Source organism: Chrysemys picta, chromosome 1, assembly GCF_011386835.1.
Source record: "Chrysemys picta bellii isolate R12L10 chromosome 1, ASM1138683v2, whole genome shotgun sequence".
Lineage (NCBI taxonomy): Eukaryota > Metazoa > Chordata > Testudines > Emydidae > Chrysemys > Chrysemys picta.
This window is the reverse complement of record NC_088791.1, coordinates 61625214-61639873: the sequence shown is the minus strand read 5'-3', so window position 1 is coordinate 61639873 and position 14660 is coordinate 61625214. Positions and strand designations below refer to the sequence as shown.

At 37.6% G+C, this 14660-nt stretch overlaps 1 protein-coding gene across 15 annotated transcripts in view; it reads right to left on the bottom strand.

Annotated features, from left to right (window-relative positions):
* Window positions 1-14660, bottom strand: part of USP15 (ubiquitin specific peptidase 15) — a 137527-nt gene that overhangs the window by 3007 nt on the left and 119860 nt on the right. For 8 of the 15 annotated variants that reach the window (XM_005303165.5, XM_005303166.5, XM_042855119.2 and 5 more), the window contains 10 exons: window positions 14355-14438; window positions 14155-14249; window positions 12116-12307; window positions 10741-10856; window positions 9434-9709; window positions 8968-9038; window positions 8459-8574; window positions 4650-4799; window positions 3847-3950; window positions 3017-3105 (listed from right to left, as the gene is read on the bottom strand). In XM_005303165.5, coding sequence (XP_005303222.2) covers window positions 3017-3105; window positions 3847-3950; window positions 4650-4799; window positions 8459-8574; window positions 8968-9038; window positions 9434-9709; window positions 10741-10856; window positions 12116-12307; window positions 14155-14249; window positions 14355-14438 — 1293 coding nt within the window. Of the gene's footprint in view, window positions 1-3016; window positions 3106-3846; window positions 3951-4649; window positions 4800-8458; window positions 8591-8967; window positions 9039-9433; window positions 9710-10740; window positions 10857-12115; window positions 12308-14154; window positions 14250-14354; window positions 14439-14660 lie in introns of those variants that run through there. The other 7 variants (XR_006175557.2, XR_010592630.1, XR_010592625.1 and 4 more) reach the window with 6 other exon arrangements.

Sequence of the window (14660 nt, the reverse complement as noted above, 5' to 3'; positions counted from 1 at the left end):
GTGTTATCAAAACTGACACCCTTAGTTTAATGGCATCAGTCACACTGAAAAACAACTTGAAGAAATCAGACAAATACATTTGGCAAGTATTGTTTAGCTCTGTTGTCTAGTAATGAATGTGTGCACTTTAATAAGGGCTCTCTTTCTCAGAGTGGCTCTTTCCACGTGGATGCTATAGTAAATAATCATGTATTTGATATCACAGTCTGTTGATAGGAAAATGTCTGGTGTCGTAAGTTCAACATTATCTCTACACTTGTAGGTCTAAATGGGATAAAGAAAACAATTCTAGTGAAACAAAAACGCTGCATGTTAATGGAAAAAGTTTTTGAAGTACAGTAAATGTATAGAATGTATAAATATGGGCAGTCAAGCGATTCAAAAAACTTAATCATGATTAATTGTGCTGTTAAACAATAGAATACCATTTATTTAAAATATTTTTGGATGTTTTCCACATATTTAAATATATTGATTTCAATTTCAACTCAGAATGCAAAGTGTACAGTGCTCACTTTATATTTATTTTTTATTATAAATATTTGCACTGTAAAAATAAAAAATAGTATTTTTCAATTCACTTAATACAAGTACTGTAGTGCAATCTCCATCATGAAAGTTGAATTTACAAATGTATAATTATGCGCAAAAAATAACTGCATTCAAAAATAAAACAATGTCAAACTTTAGAGCCTACAAGTCCACTCAGTCCTACTTGTTCAGCCAATCGCTCAGACAAGTTTGTTTACATGTGCAGGAGATACTGCTGCCTACTTCTTGTTTACAATGTCACCTGAAAGTGAGAACAGGAGTTTGCATGGCACTGTTGTAGCCAGCATCGCAAGATATTTACATTCCAGATGCGCTAAAGATTTGTATGTCTCTTTATGTTTCAACCACCATTACAGAAGATATGCGTCCAAGCTGATGATGGGTTCTGCTTGACAGGGCCGGTTCTAGGATTTTTGCCGCCCCAAGCAAAAACAATTTTGGTCCGCCCCCCCACCCCCCCGTATTTTTCTTACCCCACCCCCGGCCCCGCCTCAACTCTGCCCCTTCCCCAAATCCCCAGCCCTGCCTCCTCCCCCAGGCTCTCAAGCCTAGGAGGGAGGGAGGGAGAGGGAGAAGCAGCGCATGCGCCTCGGCCACTCGGGGTCTCCCCCTCCCTCCCAGGCTTTCAAACATGGGAGGGAGGGGGAGATGCCGAGTGGCCGCGGCACGCGAAACAGCTGATTCGCGCGCCGCTGCTCCCCCTCCCTCCCAGGCTCTCAAACCCGGGAGGGAGGGGGAGATCCCGAGGGGCCGTGGCGCGCGAATCAGCTGTTTCTTTTTTGGTGGTTTGGGTTCTGTAGTTTCTGCAGAGTGTTGCTCTTTTAAGACTTCTGAAATCCCTCAGATTTTGGAAGGCACTTCAGATTCTTAAACCTTGGACCGAGTGCTGTAGCTATTTTTAGAAATCTCACATTGGTACCTTCTTTGCGTTTTGTCAAATCTGCAGTGAAAGTGTTCTTAAAACGAACAACATACTCAGTCATCATCTGAGACTGCTATAACATGAAATATATGGCAGAATGCGGGTAAAACAGAGCAGGAGACATACAATTCTCCCCCAAGGAGTTCAGTCACAAATGTAATTAACACATTATCTTTTAATGAGCATCATCAGCATGGAAACATGTCCTCTGGAACGAAGCATGAAGAGGCATACAAATGTTCAGCATATCTGGAACGTAAATATCTTGCAATGCCGTCTACAAAAGTGCCATGGGAACACCTGTTCTCACTTTCAGGTGACACTGTAAACAAGAGGCGGGCAGCATTATCTCCTGCAAATGTAAACAAACTAGTTTCTCTTAGCGACTGGATGAACAAGAAGTAGGACTGAGGGGACTTGTAAGCTCCACAGCAGGGGTTCTCAAACTTCATTGCACCGTGACCCTCTTCTAACCACAAAAATTACTACATGACCCCAGGAGTGGGACTGAAGCCTGAGTACAAGGGCTTCAGCCCCAGGCATTGGGCTTTAGTCCAGGAAGTGGGTATTGGGCTTCAGCTTGGCCCCAGGCTTTGGCTTCCGCACTGGGCCCCAGAAAATCTAAGCCAGCCTTGGTCACCCCATTAAAATGGGGTCCCAACCCACTTTGAGGTCCCGAGCCACAGTTTGAGAACCGCTGCACTAAAGTTTTACATTGTTTTGTTTTCAGTGCAGTTATGTAACAAAAAAACCCAACATTTATAAGTTGCACTTTCACAACAAGAGATTGCACTACAGTACTTGTATGAGGTGAATTGCAAAATACTATTTCTTTAGTTTATCATTTTTACAGTGCAAATATTTGTAATAAAATGTAATATAAAGTGAGCACTGTACATTTTATATTCTGTGTTGTAATTGAAATCAATATATTTGAAAATGTATAAAATATTTTGAGGTTTTTCTAAATTTCCATTGGTATTCTATTGTTTAGCAGCGTGATTAAAAATCAAAAAAATTAATTGCATGCGTTAACTGAGATTAATTGACAGCCCCAGCATGAATGCAACAGAATATCTGAACATTTTTCAAAATCCCTTCAAGGTTTCAATGGTGTTTCCTCCCACCCCCGCGTTAATTTATATTAGCCACATGTCCTTTTTCCCTTCTTTGCAATTGCTTTCTCACAAGAGGGGTGAGCTTGCTAGTTTTTTTTTTTTTTTTAAAGTAGAATTTAATAAACAGGGCAAAGTTTGCTGAGCAAGAGTTTGAACCATTACCTTAAGATAGGCAGATAGCTGTTGCTACGCTTAAAGTATAATAAACATGCAAACAGTCCTCAAACTTCTGCTGAAATCTGCTGGTTTTTGGAATATAAACAGAAACTGTTGTGTGTTTGCACTGTCCCTTAAACAAATCAAAAGGCTGCCAAAGTTAACAAACTATTAACTACAAATTAGTTTTCAGGTTTTGAAGATTTATGCTTTTTTCCTCCCAGATAAGAAACAGTAGCTGTGATTTCAGAAAAACAAGGATACTTGCCACTATTTGGTCCTCAGATGCAGTTGATACACTACTGTCATCAAAGTAGTACCATTTTCCATCATCTTTATTTTTTGCAAAAGCAGTATCTAGGATCCAAAAGAAGCATGTTAACTAAGAACTTTGGCAACTGAGCAAAATAAATCTATAAAGAATTCAAGCTGGTCCTCATCAAACATATGACTTTTGAATCTCATTATAGATAATATGGTATAAACTTATTAACAGAAGCCTTATCGTAGCTATAAGATTCATACTTCCAACCAGCCTTTTTCTTTTTCATTATGTTAACCCAAGTATTCCAGGTTTAGGTATTTTTTCACTCCATTAACAGCAAGAAAAGCATATGCCAATTTAGCTTTCACCTTTTTAAAAGAGTGTTTAAAGGAAAGGGCAATCAGCCAGAATAAAGGTTCTTAGTGGCTTTTACCCAACTCTTCATTCCTCTCCTCCCTTTGAATGAGAGGCATAACTGCATATAAAATCTCAGACCAGGAAGGCAAAGTGAGTTGATATTACAGCATTGTAGTGCTTTTTGGAGAATAAATATGTCCCTTCCGTGACAGACTCAGCCAAAACAAAGTACAAAAGAACTTAACATTATTCTTGAAAGCTCATCTCAAATAGATATTTGTATTCAACTACTGTATACTTTTCAAGTAACAGAATTAAATGACATGGGTATTTTTTTTAATTTTTTTTTTTGCCCTTTGGCCATTTTTTAAAAACGCAGCTGATTAGTAAGAGTCAGTTTTAGTGCTAATAAACAGTCAAAATAAAACAGAACAGAAAGTTAATATGTAAAATAATGGTGTTCAAAATTAACTTACAATGCCCTCCTCCCATTCCTCCATAGTGGTTGGACACAGCAATCAAATTATAGCGGCAAGGCCCTGCATTTGGATTAATAAGGAACTCTGACATATCCAAGTCACTGTTTAAAGAAAAGCTCACATTATGTTAATGTTTTTTTTTACAACTGTTGCTTAACATTTGAGTGTTGTCTTCGGGCCCTTTTATTTTAAAACATATCCTACTGGAGCCAAACAGTGGCACAAAGCCTCATATATAGGAAAACACAACTGACACAACACTGGAAATGTTGGGAGTGCACACATTCTCTCTTCTGATCTAACACAACAGGTATGGGATCAGAGGTTGTACATACACACCCTTCTCGATTCTCAAATTTACATAAAAAGAATTTAAACATAAGTTAGCTTCAAACAAACACTTATCCTGGCTTCCACTTTGTTCAACTGCCTCTATACGGTATCTTAACATATATTAACCTGTAGCTGTCAAAGTCAAATATCTCCTTCCAGAGTCCTTTGCCAATGCCAATCAGTGAATTATTTTTCACACCTATCTGAATATTTTACTTGTTTCGTGTTAGTCAGTCCTCCATCCCACAGCCTCCATTTTCTACATCTTCTGCTCAAGAGTATTGCTTTTTCCACATTAGTGCTGACTTGATCGGTAAATTTGAACTAATATATTTTGCAAATTAAGCATGGACCCATTGAATATAAATGTTAATTAAAAGATGAATTTAATTTAATCTCAAAACGTTAGGCATGTTACAAATGTGAAAGCTAACATTTAAATATTTCAATTCAAAAGTTTTTCTTACTTTATTGGAAAATCAACCAGTGTATCCAGCTTGTCCCTCATATATCTACTGTAAGAAAAGCGCTTTAGATGTACTACCAGTACTGGGGGCAGTGACCACAAATCTAACTTTTTGGTTGCTTGCTGATGTTCTTTACAGTTTGGACAATACCTAAAAGAAAGACAGGCACTTTAGCATTCATAAAGAGTGCAGGCACTAAAGTGTTTCACCAACAAGAAAGATATACCAGGTTGGGAGCTGAATGTGTAAAGGCTTACACACATAAAACCAAACATTTACCTTCAGTGCACTGTTTAATGGCCTGAACCTGAAAGATAGCTCTCTTGAAATTAATGTGAGCTGTGGGTGCTCAGCCCCTTCCAGGGATCAAGACTTATTTTAAATATTGGAAATATAAACGTAAAGGAAAAAAGTCAAATTGCAAAGATACTATATAATATGCCTCAGTGCTAGTCTTTATAGATTTTTTTTTAAAGCAGAAAAACTGAATTTAACCTTCTGAACTCAAAAGAAGCTGAAGGAATATGGAATATTTCAGCAAGTTTGAGCATCTGGAAAGAAAAAGGTTTCTTACCAGTAACTGTGGTTCTTCAAGTGTCACTTCTCACATCCACACATGTGGGATATATCCACACATGTGGGATATGCTCCCACCCCACTGCCATTGAACTTCGAGCATTCGAGAAATGCAGTGACCACTGCAACCACAAAAGTTCCCACTAACAGCAGTGAACATTTGTAACAGAGATAAGAGGCTGTGCAATCCCTAGCTGCCTTGGTTCCTCCTCCTGAATCTTTGAGAGAATACAATTCCAAGGAAGTAGGGAAGGTGGGCAGGTAAGAATCATGAAAAATAATCTTTTCTTTGAAGCGGCTTCTGCATATTTCCACTTGGGCGAATATAAGTAACAGCACAACTTCTAGGAAGGCAGGCTGAGTTCTAATTAGAAAGGACTGCAGAACTGCCCTCCCAAAGCAAACATCATATCAAGATGACAAGTTAAGAGAATGGTGCTGCATAAAGAAAACTCCAGGTAGAATAGTCTTGAATATTTCTATGATGGAATCCTTGCTGAGGCAGGTCAATGATGTTGCTTTAGCTCCTGAGCTCCAAGATTACCAGGTGCTGACATCAAAGCCAAAGGGCAATTTTATTTTTAATTTAGATTTCTATGAAATGTTTAAAAAACGCTCTGGGTGCCTTTGATATACATTAAAAACACAATCTAGCTTAAACAAAAATAAGTGTACCAACTTCCCAGCCAAAAGAGGGAAAGAGGAAAAAACCCACAATCAGCATACGTGCATTTTGATAGGCTCTAAGTGGAAATGACATTCTTCTTACACTGCTTTCCAAAAGATACAAAAAAAAAAAGTGCAGGTAACTTTAATTGTATCTAATTAAAAACCTCCAAGCCCTCTTAATGGATATTAGGAAAAACTATTTCACTAAGAGGGTGGTGAAGCACTGGAATGGGTTACCTAGGGAGGTGATGGAATCTCCTTCCTTAGAGGTTTTTAAGGCCCGGCTTGACAAAGCCCTGGCTGGGATGATTTAGTTGGGGATTGGTCCTGCTTTGAGGAGGGGGTTGGACTAGATGACCTCCTGAGGTCCCTTCCAACCCTGATATTCTATGATTCTAACATTAAGGGTGTGGGCATCTACCTTTCCCTGTTGAGAATGAAATTTTGGAAAGAAATCCAAGATATTACATGGTCTGGTTTAGATGGAACCTGTCCCTTTTTTTTTTTTTTTAAGATAAGTATCTTGGATGAACACGAATGATTATGACAACTTTGTGCCTCTGGAATATGGCAAAGGGAGGATCAGCGATCAAAGCCTACAAGTCACTCACCTTTCTTGAAGTTCTAATTTTGATTAAGAAAGCTGTCGTTAGTGACTAATGGAATAAAGTGGACTCTCCCCAAGTTTCAAAGGGCACAGTCATTAACTATGTCAAGCGTTAAATTGACATCTCCCATCAGGACATGTTCTCCATGTGGTGGGATATTTGAAGACTTTACAATAGTCAATGGGAGTGTGGTATGTTGAGATGGTAGACAAATCACTTTTGATTAGATGAAGAGGCAAAGAAACTTCAGTTATATTAAACAGTCCATAATACATTAAGTAGAGCACAGCATGGAGACGGGTTCTAATCTGCTGCCACAGCGAAAACCTTTTCCATTTCTAGGTGTAACATTTCAATGTGATTTTTTTCCTCGACTGCTACAAGATACTCTGAACCCTTGCAGAGGTCAGTGTCCCATGACCTAAGATGCAAGATTAAGTGACTCCAAAATGGGATGGTCTTGGCTAAGGATATCTGATGATTAATCCAGGAGATTCATGTACCAGTACTTCATGAGACCTGCCCTGACATCACTGGCCAGTTTGTGTTTATGTGGAAGCACAAACAAAACACTAGAAGATCAATCAAGACTTTCCCAGCACTTAGATTCAGATAATGCAGCCCTGACTCCTTGTTGTCAGAGCAGGTCTGAAACTGGACTCAGATTTCTTTCAACTTTAAACCACAGCACCAAAAGCTTCTTTCCCCTCATTTCGGACTGCTTCAGATCCAATGAAAATCTATTCTTGTCCCTGCACGGGTCCAGGACAAGTCCCGACCAAAGGACAGATTCCAGGGTCTGATGTGTAAGGCCGCCACTGTGAGGAAGTCCTAAAATAGAGTGTGCCTGTCCTCCTTAGTTTGAGCTGTAAAGGCCTTACATGCTGAGCAACAAATTGGAAAATAGCCTTACGTGCGGCAGGTCAGGCAGCAATTACGTATATTTGATTCCAGGAAGGTGGAGGGGTGTCAAATAGTCTGCTTAAAAATGTTTTTTTCCCCCTCTCTCGTCTGCGTCTTCTGAATTGGACAGGATGCCCTGGAACAGAGTCTGCCTGGGATTCAAACTGCACAGTGGTCTAGAAACTATACCTGAACACAATCCAAACTACAACAACAAGCTAACAGGAGATTTTAGGTTAAAAAAAAAAAATAAGGAAGGTTCTCTGGTTACAGAGTGAAGCTAGCTGCAGAAAGGAAGGAAGGAAGGAATTAGGTGGCCACCTGCAGAGCCTCTTGAACATCTGGTGCTGTGAAGAGGCTCCCATGAGGTTCCAATGCGCACCGCTTTCTAAAACGTCCCCAAAGCTCATTGGTACTGAGGGAACATCTCACAATTGAGAATATTCAGATGTCCCCTTATAGAAGAACAGCAGTTTATAATATATATGTTGGTTTGAAAATTCAACAATACTACACAGCTGGCACATTTAAAAAGTCCAACTGGTCTGAAATATTCTACCAGTTGCAGAGACATCACTAGAACAAGTAGAATCTCTCACGCTAATGAAATTTTTCATGAACAAAGCTTTTCATATATAAATATAAACACACAGTAAGTGTTTGTGTAGAAAAGATTTAATAGATGACAAACTTTTCAATCTCAGCTAGAACCATACTCATTCTAATCACTTCACTACAAATCTGTACCGAAGTGGTTCTCAAATTGTTTCGTAATGCAGACCAGCCCCCCTCCTATTCATGCTTGCATGGACTGTATCCCTTCCCATATGCAATCATATAACATACCAGTAGCAGTTACAGCAATTGCTTACATAGTAAAGAAAATATTTAATGCATCTTTAGCTATGTTTTCATGCAGTTTAGATGGAAACAAGGACTGCAAGAACCACATGACCAATCTGCAGCTCACCAGCAAGTGCTCCATGGACCACAGTTTGAAACACACTGTCTACAGAACTAGTTCAGCACATCAAGTTCCATTTTTGCTCTTACCATGGATCTTCAGCACCTAGTTTCTCCTTTGTTGTAAATAGTTCAATGCAATCTTTTAATTTCACAAAGGGCTTTTTTGGAGGTTTATATTCCACACTTTCATGTTTTTCAAAATCCTAAAGAGAAGTATTTCTTGAGTTAAGAGAACAAATGAAACAAAACTCATTTTAGTGATATCGTCTTACTATGAACAGTACCTACAAGCTCCTAAATATGGAAAACTACTCAGAATGTGTTCAAATGTAATTAAATTTCACAACTTTTAGATTTATTTTTCAAAATTAGTAAGCCTCAGATCACCGAAATTGATAGATATAAGGTTGTTTTTTTTCTTTGGTTTCTTTTATGGTAAAGTATTTAGTTTATTACAAAATGCACTCTCTCTCTCTACTCTTTCTTTGAAATATTTCTAGCAATCTACACTTAACATAAATAGTGCATTAAACCATATATCTGCATGATAAAAGTTTAGTAATTGCTGAAAAAGGAGTGCAAAATAAATGGCTTACCTCTGCTGCATTATCATCAAAGTATCTTTTTTTCATTTCAGGATCCCAATCCAAAGCAAGAAAGGATCTTTCTAAGAAGGAAAACACATGTTTCCCTCAAAAATACATTATCTGAAAGTGTATGTTTAATTTGTACCGATTACTAATCAAAATAAACTAAAATAACTGTTAATACAAGTTTAAGAAAATCCAAAATTTGGTTTCATTAAAATGTGTGAAAGTTATGTATTTCTAAAAATCAACAGCTTGCAATGTCAAGCTGAACAATGTTTGTTGGCTCGAACAAGAGATGATACACATTTTCCTGAAGACAGACTATGAGCACATAAATACATATATGTATGTACTGGGAAAAAAAACACGAGTAGCCTACCAACAGAAGGTACAGCTGTTCAAGGAAAATGGTACCAGAAACACAAAAAGCACTGTGATCAAATTTAACCAAACCCATCCCCCAGTGACTTACCATCAAGCCTAAGTTGCCTATCATCAAATCTAATATGTCTGGTATCATCTTTGATATAGTTGATATCAGAACTGCCTAAATTGTTGAACTGGAATGTAAACAATCGTTTTTTGTGTCCCATGAGTAGTTGACCTTTGCAAGTTTCCTCAGTACACAATCCATTTTCAGAATCATTGTCTCCTCCAACTGAGTCTTCTGATTGGCTGTTTTCATTCTCTGAAGGAAGTTCCTGATCTTGGCTGGATTCGTCATCTTGTTCATCTGTCTCCATTTCACCTAACGAAATAGGACGTAGTTCAACAAATATGACATTGCATTCCATTTAGGCAGCATTTTAAGGTGCCACATTTTTCCTCCTACTATAAAATTTTGAATTGTTATTGAAACTAGGAGAACCAGCAAGATCTAGACTGAATGGTAAGATGTTTGTTACACTCCACAGGACTTGTGGCTTTTTGATTTTCTGGTAAGTACCTCATATGGTCTCCCTTCCACATATACCAGAGTTGAAGACAGTTTCTTACAAATTGGAAAGGACCCATCCTCACTCTACACACAACTTTACATATGTACTGCTGCCATTTTCAATTTCACTTTAATGTTTCCCCATTCAGCCAGTGTTCTCACACACTCCTCTTTTCACTTTCCTCATGCTATCAGCACATACACTGGAATTTTCAACTAAACTCTCTCTAGATATTTATGACAAAGAAATATTTTCTCTTTTGAGCCCAGATGTCTGTGAACATGCTAAGAGTCCAACCAGCAAAAGGAAACCTGATACCACATTTTTAAGAGTTTAACTCCTAGCTAACAGGTCACTGCCACTCTAATTCTGCTAAGTTCCATGCAATTACTGTCTGTTGAACAAATTGCCTTAAAAGTTAATAGAAGAAAAATAACAGTCCAGCTGAGTTTAGTAAATTTGAAGCCTGAAGTAGCTACACCACTCAAAAGGAAGTTTAAATATCAAGGCTTTTAAGCCTCAAAATTGCCAATTTTAAAACATAAATTTGGGGGCTAGTCTGGTGGTGTAGTAGCAATGCGTTATCCTGACACCCAGGGAGTCAAATCTTGCTAAGTGAGAACTGGAACTGCTGCAATGAACACTCTTCGCATCAGTTTTTAACACTGCCTTTAGCTTAAGCTTGCCTGCAGCGACACAGACTTAATGTGGTGGCTTTGAGGGGGTGGTTAGAATAAAGAGGAAAAAGGGAGAATTACAGTAATTGCAGCAGAAAGGCATTAAAATATGAATCTTACACTGAATGCAAAATATTAAACAAATGTAACTATTCAAGCCTTACTTGGGGATCCTTCTTCATGTATGCCATTTGGGCCATTACCATTGATACCATGGTCCTTACAGCAGTGTAGGGATCCTTCAGTGTCTTCACTTTCAGTACATGTTTTCACATATCGGCTAAAATAAACAATTGAAAATAATAATGAGCATTTGTATACCACTGGGTTTTGTTTAAGATGTGTATTTGCTTGTAAAGTATAGGTGAACTGAAAATACAGTAGGTAGTGTAAATGCTCTTACAAAGTACTGTATTCCTGCAATAAGTCACAGTTACACTAAATGAATAAAGTTAACTCATATCAATTGCTGCAACAAACTGTTTCTGAAGCACATTTCTTCTTGCTTTTTCAATAGAGTTATTTTTGTGTGTGTGACCTCCTGTGCTCTATATTAGTTTCTGTTTTATTTAGTATCCCAACCATATTGTCTATATAACTGGTCAGATATAGAAAAATTTTGTACACCTCATACAAGTACTATGAGGACATGTCTAAAAGAGAAAGTTATACCAGTATAAAGGTAAGGTGTGAATTTAAACTGATATAATTATACCTGAAGAAGAGTTTTGTATAAGCTCAAAACCTTGTCTCTCTCACTAACAGAAGTTGGTCCAATAAAAGATATTACCTCATCCACCTACCAGTATAATTTCCTGTGTGAAGGTTCCTTTTCCAGAATGAGGGCACGTCTTCACTACCCGCCGGATCGGCGGGTAGCAATTGATCTATCGGGGATCGATTTATCGCGTCTAGTGTAGACGTGATAAAATCAATCCCCGATCGCTCTGACGTCGACTCCGGAACTCCACCGCAGTGAGAGGCGGAAGCGGAGTCGACGGGGGAGCAGCAGCGGTCGACTCGCCACTGTCCTCACAGCCAGGTAAGTCGACCTAAGATACGCTATTCGCGTAGCTGATGTTACGTATCTTAGGTTGACTCCCCCCCGTAGTGTAGACCTAGCCTAAGAGTCTCCACGGGGACAGCTATACCAGGATAGCTATTCAGGTATAACAGATGAAGCTTTCCCATGTAGACAAGCCCTAACTGACGTGATTAAACAATGTCCCCTCCCCTCACAAACAAACCCAAAACCAAAAAAAACTCTTCCCTCCCAAATATAACCACCCTCCTTCAAACATGACACCAGTTTTGGATGATGTAAATGCCATCAAAAATCAAACTAAAACCAAGTCTAGTTTGGCTCTCAAGAGGTTAAAAACTTGAGTAAAAATATAGTCTTATTTTACAGAAAACAAATATAACTGCCTGTGAAAATCTAATCAGAGTTCCCTAACAATGCATATAAAAAGCAATCATCTACAGAACCTGATTATTACTGTTATTTACATTGAATTTTTTTTCAAGTAATATTCTTACCACATTCTCAACAGCAGAAGGTTATACAGTTTATCTTCAGTATTGTTTCTAGGCACTGTTATAAGAAAAGGTTGACCAAACAGCGAAGAACCACTATGGTGGCTGTAACTGGTGTGTCTATACTTTTCCCTTAAACAAACAGGAATTATGACTTGCTCTGTATCTTCTGTTCTGTTGATAGCGATTTCAAATCTTAAAAAATAGAAAAGCAGGCGAGACAGAGGTCATTTAGAAGAATCTGACAGAAAACCAAGACTTCTGTTTATTGCATGTTTCTTCTATGCTATTAATTTATTTACCTGAAACTAAACCCAACTCCACACAAATTTATACTTAATATTAGGGCTGTCAAGCAATTGAAAAAAATAATCGTGATTAGTCATGCAATTAAACAATTAAAATAATAATAGAATATCATTTATTTAAATATTTTTGGACGTTTTCTACATTTTCAAATATACTAATTAAATTACAACACAATACAAAGTGCATAAGGCTCACTTTATACTTATTTTTATTACAAATATTTGCACTGTATAAAACAAAAGAAATAGTACTTTTCAGTTCACCCAATACAAATACTGTAGTGGAATCTCTATCATGACAGTTGAACTTGCAAATGTAGAATTATGTCAAAAAAAAATTGCATTCAAAAATAAAACAATGGAAAACGTTAAAGCCTATGAGTCCGCTCAATCCTACCTCTTGTTCAGCCAATCGCTAAGAGAAACAAGTTTGTTTACATTTGCAGGAGATAATGCTGCCCGCCTCTTGTTTACAGTGTCACCTGAAAGTGAGAACAGGTGTTCCCATGGCACTTTTGTAGACGGCATTGCAAGATATTTACGTTCCAGATATGCTAAACATTCATATGCTCCTTCATACTTCGGCCACCATTCCAGAGCACGTGTCCATGCTGATGATGGGTTTTGCTCGATAACAATTCAAAGCAGTGTGGACCGATGCATGTTCATTTTCATCATATGAGTCAGATGCTACCAGCAAAAGGTTGATTTTCTGTTTTGGTGGTTCGGGTTCTGTAGTTTCCATATCGGACATATGAATGTTGCTCTTTTAACTCTTCTGAAAGCAAGCTCCACACCTTGTCCCTCTCAGATTTTGGAAGGCACTTCAGATTCGAAACCTTGGGTCGAGTGCTGTAGCTATCTTTAGAAATCTCACATTGGTACCTTCTTTGCATTTTGTCAAATCTGCAGTGAAGTGTTCTTAAAATGAACATGTGCTGGGTCATCATCTGAGACTGCTACAACATGAAATATATGGCAGAATGCAAGTAAAATAGAGTAGGAGACATACAATTCTCCCCCAAGGAGTTCAGTCACAAATGTAATTAATGTATTTTTTTCTAACGAGCATCATCAGCATGGAAGCATGTCCTCTGGAATGGTGGCCAAAGCATGAACGGGCATATGAATGCTTAGCATATCTGGCACGTAAATACCTTGCCGGCTACAAAATCACCACACAAACGCTTGTTCTCACTTTCAGCTGACATTGTAAATAAGAAGTGGGCAGCATTATCTCCTGTAAATGTAAACAAACTTGTTTGTCTTAGTGATTGGCTGAATAAAAAGTAGAACTGAGTGGACTTGTAGGCTCTAAAGTTTTACATTGTTTTGTTCTGGAGTGCAGTTATGTAACAAAAAATATTTATATTTGTAAATTGCACTTTCACAATAAAGGGATTGCACTACAATCTCTACAGAAATACTATTTCTTTTATCATTTGTACAGTGCAAATATTTGTAATAAAAATAATATAAAGTGAGCACTGTACACTTTGTATTCTGTGTTGTAATTGAAATCAATATATTTGAAAATGTAGAAAAACATTCAAAATATGTAGTAAATTTCAATTCTATTGTTTAACAGTGCGATTAAAACTGATTAATCGTGATTAATTTTTTAATCATTATTAATTTTTTTGAGTTAATCTTATGAGTTAGCTGGAATTAATCGACATCCCTACTTAATATGAAAGTACTTCCTGACAAGAAAAAGAGAATATTTGAACTTACACATAGATGTCATCGCGTTCCATAATACTACTCAAATTTTCATCCATAGCAAATATTCTGTGGAACCTATGATTGTATATATCAGTAACTATCATCTAAAAGGAAATAAAAAATTAAGTCACTCTCTTAAATTGGTTTAAAAACAATGCAAATATTTAACATTGGGCTACGTATAAATGATTACCTCAGCAATGTCTTACCTTATCTGCAGCAACACCAGACAATGTTGACAGTGCTGTGCAAAGGTCCAGTATATTTCCAATTTTCGGAACAACTACTTTGTACTAAAAAACAAAATGTGATAATTTCTCACTCTTAAAGGACTGAAGCCACCTGAGAAAAGTTGTCATATGTCCACAGTGTGTGTACCCCCTTAATGTGAGTCTTTAAATTCTTATTTAGATTCTCAGTGTGCATGGAATTTACAACCTACCATGTAACATATTTACTCATTACATTTATTTGTTAGTACAAATACATTTTGGACATCCACAGTTTTAATCGTC